We start from the raw sequence: 12,447 nt of genomic DNA, 5'->3' as shown, positions 1-12,447 counted from the left end.
AATAGTGTGGCTGTAATTAATCTTTTCTATTGACTGAATAAAAACCTCTTGGTACTACTCAGCTGTTTTTCCCTCTCTGTATTTTTCTCTCTAATAGGAGAGTTTGGAAAATAATTGCAAAGTTGCTGCCAGTGTTGTGGATGATCAAATCTTTTATCAAACATAAATTAGAAAGCAAAAGGGAAAATATATTTCAACAGGTGATTAGTGTTGCACATCCCGAGCACAGGGTCATTTGCAATTCTCATTTATTTATTTAATTCAATAAATTGTGTTCAGCCTATCGGAAATGTAGCCTCTCATGAAAAGGGATTGTGCTATATTTAGCTTTTATTGTTGTTTTCACCACTGTCCCCTCTGAGCATCTTGTACGTATATGGAAGTTATTTTTCTAAACACGCCTCCCTACTTATTTTTTCAAGAGACATTTTTGAAAGACTAAGCAAAAACAGAGCTTCCATCAGACAAACAAAACACCAAAGCAAAACTGACTGGCAGTAAAATAAAGTCGTGTTGTCTCACATTTTCAGCAGGGCAAAGTTCTAACATAAAACCTTCATTTTGTTGTTGAAAAAGCAACAACTATTACAAGTTCACAAGTTCAGAAGAAGAGGAAATAGTCGTTGACAAGCTGCAGTGTCTAATTTTTTTCCCCCATGTTTTTGAAAAAAGAAGAGAAGAACAGAAGGCGTCAGTGGGACGTTCTCCTCCTGCACAGGACCAGAACTGAGCGGGCGGAGTTCAATTTTTTGGACCAACGGTACATACTACTCAGAAAATTGCCATCTTGCTCTCATGCTGAAAAAGCTTCTGGCAATTGAGTCGTCAAGGATGTTTTGAGCATAAACAAACACGGCCACAAAATTCAGATCGCTCACACAATAGTTGTGCATGCAGAGAGCGAAAACTTTGCTGGCAGGGTTGTGACAGACGATATGAGACTGAGTACAAAATGATGCAATTTTCCTCCTCAAATTGAGAACCAATTTGCTTTATATAATTCAACCCTTAAAATCATTCAAGTTTAAAAATGCGGACACATAAAAGTAGAATAATAGACAGTTTTTTGGTTGGTTTTTTTTTTTTCTTGGCCTTTACCTAAAATTTTGTTTTGTTTTTGTTTATCAAATCAAGTCAACGTTTGACTGAAAAAAACCAGAATTTGTCTTTGTGGATCAAAGTGCACATCTCATCGCTTTGAGTGTGTAGATAATGTCATCATAAAAAACCTGATCAGAATGATAGATCAAAACCATTTGAAAGACTTTACCACAATGTATTGAATTGTCTGACAGTTTCCGCCTTCCTTCAGAGCGAGTCTAACAGGAAAACATGCACCCTTGAAAGCAGTTTTCCCCCTGTCACTCCTCTAGCTTTGGCCAGCAGTCAGTGTCCACGATGCCAGGGGAGCTGCACTACCTGATAAGCAAAGGTAGAGGCTCTCTGACACATCTGTCTGCTTGATGAGCCAAGTGTCAAAGCCCCCCAAAGTGCTGGATGAAGTGCATCAATAAACGACTTTAATCCCCTCCTGGGGCCAATGTCCTCCCACTAATAAGGGATCGTTTTACACCGCTGGCTGTAAGCAGAGAGGTAAAAGTGGCTTGGCATGCGCCTCAGCACGCCGATGTGCTCTACGCTGGGAATTGTCTGTACACAGGTAACAGGCTGTAAATCACAGGCGCCTGCTGTTGCTTTAATTGCCGGGCTGAATTGGTGTTTGCGTCCTGTTTGTTTCTTTCTTGTTTAACCTCTCTCTGTTGCCCCCTTTCGCCATATTGTTTTTTAAAAGCATGTCCATTTGTCATTACTAGCCCTCCATCTTTCCAATACTTCCTGCAATATTGAATTTCAGGCCATTTTCCTCTCATATGACTCCAACTCTATCCCAGAAAGTTTCAGATACTACAGAAAGTAAAATAAAATAATAAAAAAAAAATAGAAAGAAAAAACAGAAGCACAGGAGCTGAGCAGTATTGGTTGTTCTGAAGGATATGTGGGTTGCTTGCATCCGCAGGGGAGATCCAATGAGTGTCCTAGTCAGAGTGACCCTAATTAACCACATATTATCTACAGGCTGTGCAGAGGATTAAGGCCCTTAGCTGTGGACCGTACAGGCCTGGAGACCCAGGGAAAGAGGACTCTGCATGAAAACCCACTTCATATTCTGCCTCAAACCTGAATTTAGATAAAGGTGGGAACGTGAGACTGGACCTCAAAAGATCCAAGTAAGGAATGCAGAATGCAGAAGAGAAATGTGGCTGGGATTATACAGTTGTATAACATTTAAACATTTGCCACTGTGTTTTCCATTTTTGCCTTTTACTAAACCTAAATGTTATGTTATGAGGCAAGGATAACCCAAGACAATACAAAAAAAAACAATTATTAAAATGATAGTTCTATATATAAAAAATGCAATCATCCTAATGAGCCTAACAACATGTGAGGAAGTAATCACCTTCTTGTTAACTTGTTTACTGTGGCTAAAAATGTTTATTTTCATTATGTTTTGGGAAAGCTAAGTTGAATTTCACTAAAGCTGCCAGATCTGTAGAATCAACAAAATATTCAAAAATAACATCTATGACAACATAAATAAGGCTTAGCAGTCTTAAAATATTATCTCCTTGTATTTAGATTTGAAGAGAGATGAAAAAAAAGGTTACTGTTATATCCTCCTGGAAAGGATTACAAAGTTATTTCTAAGGTTTAGGAACACTAGCAAACTATACTAAGAGTCATTTTCCATAAACAACGGAGGTGAAACTTCAAAGAAGTGGCTGGCTGATCAAAATTACTCCAAAAGCTAATTAGTGACTTTTTAAGAGTGTTATTTAGGAACCCAGAACATCTAAAGCACAACAGACCTCATTTGCGTCAGTTAAGTTCAGTTTTCACAATTTGGCTATAAGATGGAGGCTGGACATAATTGGAAAACATGGGAGACTTCCAGGGCTGCTAACCAGAAAAGAACATAAATTCATGCCTGAAAAATATCTGGACTATCCCTGAAATCTTTGATTAAATATTCTTTGGACACCTTACAAAAAGTCAGTTTTTTTGGAAGGTGTCCATCTTATTACATCCAGCTTTAAAAAAAAAAAAGGGAAACTATAAAATTAAACACATCAATGATTAAGCTTGGTAATTGGATGGTCTTGAGCTACTGTGCTTCTGATGGTTGCAACTGATGGTTTGCTGTTGCTGATAAAATTCAGCTTTCATTGGGTTATTTTAAACTCTTCATGGTCTTAAACATGTGACAAAAAAAAGCTAAAAGAATAGCTCTGTAAAGGATAAATACTTTTTCACAGCACTGGATCTGCTGGTCAGGGCTTTTCTATAACTACTAAATATAGCAACCACAATTCACAATGCACATTCCCAGGAAAACACTGTTTCTGGCACGCCTACAAAGAGGAACAGATATTTTGACTTTGTCTGTCATCTGCAGGAAATCTCCCTCTGCCCCTAGCAAGGTGATGTTTGAACAAATTGAAGTTACGGTAGGAGGAGAGGATCATTTTTCTATTGCGAGATAATGAGCTCATTTTCCCGCCTGACATTAGAAATCTAAGAAATTAACACTTTCCTGTGTTGACAGGTTGTCATGTACACAGCATCCACAACGCGAGGCAATCTGGGGACTACACAGAGCCCCCATTGAAGCAACACAATGAACGGCTCCCGCGGGCCGCCGGAGAGTCTGATTTCGGTTGGAAACACTTTAGTAGCAGCTGTGACATACCTCATTTCAGTTGAAAGACGAGCCAATATCAACAACATGATTAAAGAGGAGCTTAACTGGCATCAACCAGTCAACTGTTGGACGGATTCAAATGCTACATAGCTCATAAAAGCGCTATTGCTTTTAGAGGGGTAGAGTATTACAAGGGTGATGCTTTGCAAGTGAATGCATTTCATATTTTCATAATACCAAAATATTCTATTAGAGTTATAACAGTGCAACTCTTTCATAAGGCTCCCATGGGGTATTACAGAGCAAATTTAAACTTCCATTATCCTGCTACGCGTTAGCTTTATGGAGTCACTAGAACACAGTTCTCTGCTGTAATCCAGTTCATGTGCGCCCGGCTCAGGTCTCTTCAACTTACCTCGATCGGTGTCATAGAGGTAAACAAACTTCTGCCACTTGTAGTAGGAGAGCAGGCTGAGCACAGCGCCCCTCAGGGTCGGCCGCATCTGGATGACAAACTGCACCTCGTTATCGGTGGGGTAACTGGGCGTGACAAAGGAGGTGTGCAGAGCACCGCAGAAGGAGGTCAAGGTGTTCATGGACTTCTTGTCGTAGAATCCGAAGATGGCGTACACCCCACGGGAGAACTGGGAGCAAACTGCAGGGACGGCAAAGTGCAAGAGGACATGCGTCAGCATGTTCTCACTTTTGTTAGCTTGAGCTACATCACTTCAGGCTGTAATCGTTCCTTATGTGGCAAACACACAACAGATCATCTGCATGTAGATGCTCTTTGTGTGCTTGATACCTCAGAGACAACTAATGGAAAGAATGTAAATAAATAAATAAACACACAAATACAGATGCTCACAATATTAAGCTGTGACATTTTCCTTATTTTATATTTAATGGCTTTCAAGATGCATGTAACAATCTACAGTGCCTTTGAAAAGTATTTATGCTCTTTGATTTATTTTAGTCATGCCTCACATCCCAACCACAAATTTCAACATGTTATATTGGAAATGTATGTGATAGACCAATACAAAATAGTACATAATTACAAAGCGGAAGGAAAATTATGTTCAACATTTTTGATTTAAAAAAAAGAAATGTGTTAAATATTTGTAATCCCCTTTACTTTGTGACTACAAATAAAAATCACCATTTACTAAATAGAGATCGCCTGTAGTTCATTCTCAGTGGAATTGCTTTGTGAAAGCCTCAGAGAATGACATTTAAAGGAGGCTTATGTGAGAAAACACTACTGCATTCGTTTTCTAAAAGTGGGAACATGATGGCTTAATAGCTAACCTACGTTTTGCTGTTTTGGCCTTAATTCAAAGTAGTATATGTGTCAAAAAAAAACAAAAAACGAATGCTGTACATATTGATAAACACCCCGTCCCTATGCAAAAACGGATATGGCTTTGTCATAATTTAGGGGTTTTTTTGTTGGTTTTTTTTGCTGGCCAAAGTAAAAGAGATAATGAATAGAACTAAAAACAGGGAATTATCACACAAAATCCCTGTAGTATGAAATGAAACGTGGCTATGGAAAAATGCGAAACAGAGAGAATTGAGAATACGTTTTTGCAGAGCATTATAATCCCTAAAGAGCGTCGACAATCCTTTTTGTAATTAAACAAGAATCAGTGCTACAAATGATGTCAATATGATGAGTGATATCTGATTTTATTTTCATTTTTAATTTATGACATTTTCTAAAGAAAGCGTTCATCATTGCACTGCAAGAACTTGAAGAATCTTGGCTGAAAAGACTAAAAACTCACAATGACTATTTGATGAATAAAACATTTCATAAATCAGCCTGGAAATGACAATACTAAATCGTCACTCTAAGAGAATGCAATATAGTTTTGAAAATTAACATTTGTAAGTCAATTCTGTAAGCATAAAAAGAAATAAAACTTTAGGTAATTTTATTTAAAAATTTTTTTTTTGAAATGTTTAAATACTCAACGCAATTTCAAGCACTGACGTATAGAAAACTGATGTCAAAACGTAAATGTCACTTTAAGTAACGGTAAATCTTAGTCATCTGGTGACGTCCAAATCAGTGCACTGCATCCAAAAAGACAGTCTGCTTTCCCACACAATCTTTTGATAAAGGCTGCAGCTTGTATGTTGGGAAAGTGGCAGGCGGCGGATAGAAACGTCACAACATTCAGTGAAAGCTTCCAGCTCCAGCTCGAAGCTCCCAGCAGTTATCTCTCTGCTCCCTCATCCAAAGTGAACAAGTCACTGCGGTATTCACAGCAGCTGTGAGCGCTGCTGCTTCCTGTCCCCGCTTCAGTTGGTTCCCTCCAAAAGAGCTGCGAACGTCAACCCTTTTCACCTCCAGCAAAAGAAAAAAACAAAACACGAGTGAACTTTCACTTTCAGCAGTCTTGTAAATAATAGTTTTCAGTTGTGGCAGGTTGTGGCAAGTGTTTAATGTAACAAGTGTCACCAAATCCAAATATATATGTATATATATTTTTTTTTAAACAGGCCAAAAGAGTTTTTAAAAAATTATTCTTAGAAAGTAAAAAAAAAAAAACGATGCTTAATTGGGTATTTACTTTCAGAATGAGCATAACAAATATTTTATGAGTTTTGGCGTAGTCTGGAAAAAACTACATCCCAGAATTGTACACCTCAGTAAAATGATCCTTTTCTTCGTCAGAAAGAGCTTCTGGCATTTCTTCAGAGACCACAACAACAGGTTTGTGTATTCATCTTGCACTCTAGTGAGACAGCATTAATTGCTAGGCTTGAACGGCTTCCATTAAGTCAGAAGCCATTAAGGTGTAAACTAATATTAAAAGCTACAGGTGTGTTTTGGTTGCCTGCTCTATCATAAACATATTCTGATTGACTCTCCAGTTGTCCCGCTGGGTAATCAAGCATTCTCATCACTCTTAAACACTTTGAATATTACAGTTCAGCAGTTCAGTCGACAAGGGCGGGGGACGGCTTTATCCAATCCCATTTGATGGCTGCTTCAAATATTTGTTTCTGATTCCCTGATGGATATTCAGTTAGGTTACACGGTGAGATATCGCTTCGACTCCTGCCTTAAATAGGGGGTGTTAGTAACAAACAGTCACAGAGGTGACAGTTCTTATTTTATGCCCTCTAATCAGGCTGACGATACTTCTTTATTCTCTCCCCGTGGGGGTTTTAAGCCTTTGTGATTGAATGTGCAACCCCCCTCTGATGGTAAAAGAACAACATGATGGTGCTCAGATATTTGGCTCTTAGGCAGAGTAGCTGTGCGAATGAAAGATCTCATCACTGGTGTGATTTGAGTCATCTGCTTTAATTCTGTTCCCTGACCATCTATGCTCAGACAAGGACCTCTTTCAAAGTATTCCTGATCTCTGTCTTTCCCTCTCTTTCTCACACATACACACAACAAAGCTTCTTGATAAGTGAATCAACAACAGGACTGCAGCATTGTGGGTAAGGGCTGCAGGGTGAGAGGGACAATCTCCGAAAGTGAATGCGAGCCAGTGAGAGTTGCAGCCCTTGTCGAAACCCGGCTTCCTCTGAACTTCCTCTTAATTTGGGCGAGCACTGACATAAGACCTATCCTACGGGTCTAGATCCAGCAGCTCTTTTATCTCAGCTCAGCTGTCCTGTGCCTTTAGGGTTAACCTTTGAGCAAGCCCAGACGTCGTTACCAACTCGTCCCCTGTTGAAACCCTTTGGTGGTTCTCTGAGATGAACTTATTCTAGTGGAAATGTTTTGGGGGCTGCTGTGATTCCAAGAACAATGCCATCTCGAATAATCTGAGCTCAATAAAGATTGTCTCAAGGAGGTGACATTTGTACAGATGCAGATTTTGTTTGGCCGGCTTACTCCGGTCATTTTCTTCCCAAAAGACAAGGCTTCACCCTCTCCTCTTTTTACGCAACCCATACCTAACTATTGCTGAAGGTAGTAAACAATCTTGTCTTCAGAATCTGCTGCTGCACCTCCGCTTTTAGAGTCAGCCTTAATGAACATCAATTGTGCCTGCTTATACAGCACCAGGGGGCTTGTTGTTGTAGCAATGTGTGTACGTTGCGCTATAGACCCTACTAGAGTTATTCTACAACTACATACAATTAACAGGAGCAGTGACATTGATTTTTTAATAGAGAACTTTAAGCTTAGTGCAGAAGGCTCTTGGTTTTTTTTTCGCTCTCAATCACTACTGGACAAGTTCCAGTTAAAAACAAACATAAACGGCCATCTTTAGGGCTTTGCTGCTTTTGCTAACTAACAAACAAGTGCATGTATGGAAATAAAAATAAAAATGCAACCTTTGTCCAGCTGAGGCAGCTTGATATGGGCAATGGCTTTCTGCCCAGAGAAGCACGGCTTGGCAGACAGCCATGACGCAAGAAAAGTTATCTATCCATCAATGGGCCCGGAGCTAGTTTTCAACTGCTTAATCGCATGTCCAGGAATGTGTGCTCCCTATTTAATGTACAGTGAAAGCACTGCAAAAAAGTAATAATGACATTTGCAATGCAGGTGCCTGATAACGTTGAAGTTAGGGCCTGAAGTGAAGCTAATGATTTGGACCAATGATAATAATAGACTATTTTTATGTTTCTAAGGAGTCCAGGGTGCAATTCCCCACACCTTGCTCAAACTAGTAAACATTTGACCATTTCAGTCATTAACTAAATAGGCTTACACTGAAAATAACTTGAACATGGTTTGAGATTTGTGAAGTCTATTTGTAAGAACTAAAGAAAATATCCCTCTCAGTAACAATTGCAACATATTCCAAATGTACTTTAATAATAGTATGCAGTGACTGTCTAGACTGCAACATGTGTTAGCAGCTGATCATTAACGATCTGTCTTTGTCATGTTTTAAAATGCATAAAGTAAAACTATAACTCTCTACTTCATGTTTCGTTATTGTTGTTACACTGCAGCCTTTGGGTGGGGCTCTCATGTTGACACCCCAGAGTGAAAACCACATGTCTGCAGAAAACCATCAATCGTTTCTCATTTGTAGTGATGTTAATCCATTCTTGTCTTTTAAGTATCCAACTCATGGAAACAATCAGCAGTACTAAGTTTTGTTAGTCTGATTTACAGCTTTCTTCTGTGACCGATTTGCTAACAGGACCTATTTGCAGCTTTTAGGAGGTGCAAGCTGGTTTCTGGTGATGTCCAGAAATTAGACCACACAAGAAGCTGAAAGGTGTTGGGTTTTTAATCGGGTAATCAGTTTGATGGCTCAGGTTACCTATAAAAAGGGAATTTCTCCAGATTTGTCTATGATGGGCACCACTAGTTTATTTTTATCTCACAAGGAACTGATAGTAAATAGTTTAGGTTTTATGTGGGTGTTAACCTGACGGTCTTGTATCTTTAGCACTGTAATTCCTCCAGGCCTGAATTATTACCCAACAGGCCGAGTTAATATAATGTTAATTTATCTCAGTCCTGACAGAAGGTGTGCAGGTCATGATCTCCGCTGCGTAACGCTTTATGGGATTATGGACTTTTGTAATGGAGGTTATGTCCTTTCTATTCTAGTTAGATGCAAAAGCAACAACAAGAGGAAAGTTGCTGTTTATTTAGAGAAACTGAATTTAGAGTTGTTACGGTGACTTTCTATGGCTCTTCTCTCTCTCTCTCTCTCTCTCTCTCTCTCTCTCTCTCTCTCTCTCAATCCTGTTGGTTAGTTATGGACCGGATGTGTACCGAACGCTCTGCAGCGCAACTTAAAAACTACACAAAAAATAATTAGAGGACGCACTCAACTCGGCTTTCTGTGAATATTACGGTTTCTCATGCAGCCTCAGTGGAGAAAAGAGACGGGGGCAAAAAGTTATGCTTCCTGTAAAAGTCATAAGCCCACCTGCAGCGTCTGAGGAATCTCCGCTAATGAGATGGGGGGTGGGGAGTTTCCCAACAGCTGTGCATGACACATTCAGATACAGCTAGAAAATTAGAGTTTCTAAATGTCAAACAACCCCAAAGTGGTTCTAATATGTTTTATTGTGAAACATGTTATATTCTTGCATTTCTGTACCGTTTTCTGTTTATATCATTGCATAATCTATCTATCCAGACACGGGCAATGTCTGATTAGTATTCTTTCCAAGTAAAAAGTCACAGAACATTTTATCAGCCTCACATTTCCACTGTAATTACTATAACCTACACCTTTGCCAGATTGCTATACATAATGAAGAAGTATTGCTACCTTAAACTTTTTTTTTTCAGTTTTATCCGATTACATCTGCAAACTGTACTGAGATTTCATAGACCTTCACAAATTCATTCATAATCGTGAAGTGGGACAAAAATGATTAAAATAAAAATTGAGCACCATCTACTCTGATGGCAATAAATTAAATATAGTATAACCAACCATCATCAGAGATCACAAATGGAGTGCATCTGTAATTTAGTCTTAGTGATCTAGTTGCTCTGAAAAAGCCTCAAAGGCTTATTAGAAAACAGCAAAAAAAAAAAAAAGAAAAAAAAAAAAGCATCATAAAGACCAAGGACCAAAGCAAATAGGTCAAACAAAAAGTTATGGGGAAGTTTCCACACTTTTCACATTGTTTTATCTACCAAGCATTTTTAAAGATATGTATCCTTTTTCTTCTACTTTTCAATTTTGTTGTGATACAATTACATTGTATTTATGTTGGTTTAGAACAGAAATATCCCAAGGCAGTGCAGTAAATTTAGTAGTTGTTACTTGAAAAATAGGTGGAATGTTTAATATTTATGAACATTCTTACAAGGCAATTAAAATTTTTATACACTTCTTGTTTAGAAAATCAGAGATGTAAGTGCTGTAGAAATTAGTGCTACCCTTGAGATTCTTGAAAATGTGATGTTAATTTAACCTTAAAAACTTGTGATAATCACGTTTGTGCTTCGAGAGGTTGCAGATATTGCTCACTCATTTTTGAGTAGAAAGCAAAGCTAGCCATTTCTGCAGACGCAAATAGCTACGGCATGTTAATTAAAACTCACACAAAACACTATTCATTATGGTGCAAGAAGTAGCACACAGATAATCTCAATGAATGTATGATCAGGTAATTTTACTGTGTAATTTTAGCAGTATTACTTTCACCAGCAACAGCGATACTGATCTCGATTAAATACGGAAAAATGTGATCTAATCAGCAATTAATCTTCCTTAAGCTGGTGGGCTTAATTTAAAAAAAAAAAAAACTGGCGCATGGAAATAATGATGACCAATTTGCTTTTACTCGGTGCTAGTGGAAAAAGATAAAGTGCTGGCTATTAAAACAGTGAATGCTTGTAAGAACAAGGGTTGCTTTTTTATTAAATGAAAACTTTGTACCTTTTTGTTGTTACATTCAGTTGCTATGTCACTTATTTCCTATTAATGTGAATGTATACAATAAAATAGGAAGTAAGACTGAACTAAAACAGAAACGTCTTTCGTTAGTACAAAAACAAAACTGCTGACTAAAAAAAATCAAATAAAATAAAGCCGGCTTAATGTAATATCATATTTTAAGCAATGAAGCCATGGATCAGAATTATTATGGGTCCCTTGATACTCTGAAATGTTCACCGTTTATCACTTTGTAACAGAGTTGTCCTCCTATGCTGCACTGATCCTCCTCTCCTCCATCACTTCAGCATCTCGCTCTTGTCTCGTCTTCTTTACCCTCGCCTCCCAATTTGACCTCTTATTTTTCCTCTCCTGTCTTTTGGCCATCTGGTCATCCCCCAAAGCACACATCCTCTTCAGGCATGGCAGTCTTCCTCTCCACCTGAGTGCCTCTCACTTTTCTCCCTCTCTCAGATTGTTTCCCCCATAATATCGCTCGGCTCCATCAGTGGAGCGCAGATTCATGCTGGACTTCGGCAGAGCAAAAAAAATAAAATAAAAAAATTGAGCGGCGCGGTGTGGTGGAGCAGAGGCGCTGTGCAGAAATGCCCTGGCCTCAGTTTCATCTCTTAGCAATTAAATAGAAATGAAATAAATGTTAGGCTCCGGATGGAAATAAAGGCAGCTGAGCTCCTCTCCAACTCTGAAGAAGTTATGTACCAACTAATATGATTCCGGGAGCATCACCTGGAATTTCAATAAGGCTAATTTCATTTAGGTCGGACAACCATGTGCATGCAGACAAAGTCTTTACAGAGGCTTGTATTTGACTGTGTGGTAAACAACACACCACATATCCCTCTCATCTGCTCCTCTTTTCTGTTCTCCTTAATCCTATTTTTTCCCTTCTTTCTCTGCAGCTAAGTGTGGCTCTCCTCCCCCCTCCTCCTGCAGCAGGAAACCACGCATCCCATCTCCAGTTCACTGGTCAAACACAGTGTGCCGCCCTCATTCCCTTCTATAATCAGGACACTCGGCAGCGTACGGGGATGTTACATTTCCAATGCATCACTTAAGATGGCTGACCTGGTGTGCTAGTTCGGAGGGAAATGTGACGTCTTCCAGGCACTCTGGGCTTATTTATAAAACAGATTACGGATTAAATAATGGTAATAATTTCAAAAATGTATGTATAACTTTTCACAGACTCGTGGTAATTGGGCCTCAATGCTCTCTCTGGCACAAAAGAGGCTTTATTATTGGAGCCAGGAATGGTTAATGTCAATGATGATTGGATGGCATTAGCTGTGTTTCTCGCCTGTGTCACAAAATCCATGTTCTCACTTTCCCGCTTTGGCTCAGCTCCTTCCTTTCTCACATTTCCTCCATTTTCTGCCAATATCT

The 12,447-nt window shown here is 38.9% G+C and overlaps 1 protein-coding gene and 1 long non-coding RNA gene across 7 annotated transcripts in view; one reads left to right on the top strand and one right to left on the bottom strand.

Annotated features, from left to right (window-relative positions):
* The window catches only part of gria3b (glutamate receptor, ionotropic, AMPA 3b), a 99,847-nt gene that overhangs the window by 61,800 nt on the left and 25,600 nt on the right, over positions 1-12,447 (bottom strand). For all 6 annotated transcript variants that reach the window (XR_006371611.1, XR_006371610.1, XM_044126664.1 and 3 more), the window contains exon 3: positions 4,119-4,358. Coding sequence is in view for 4 of the 6 variants with exons in the window: in XM_044126664.1 (XP_043982599.1) it covers positions 4,119-4,358 (240 nt within the window). In the remaining 2 variants the exon portion in view is untranslated. The remainder of the gene's footprint in view (positions 1-4,118; positions 4,359-12,447) is intronic.
* Positions 1,989-4,125, top strand: LOC122836799. Its single transcript, XR_006371612.1, has 3 exons — positions 1,989-2,228; positions 3,458-3,509; positions 3,608-4,125. It is a non-coding gene; the product is annotated as an uncharacterized LOC122836799 (long non-coding RNA).

This window comes from Gambusia affinis, linkage group LG09 (assembly GCF_019740435.1).
Source record: "Gambusia affinis linkage group LG09, SWU_Gaff_1.0, whole genome shotgun sequence".
Taxonomy (NCBI): Eukaryota; Metazoa; Chordata; class Actinopteri; order Cyprinodontiformes; family Poeciliidae; genus Gambusia; species Gambusia affinis.
The sequence above is the reverse complement of the archived record's forward strand: the minus strand, read 5'-3'. Positions and strand labels throughout refer to the sequence as shown.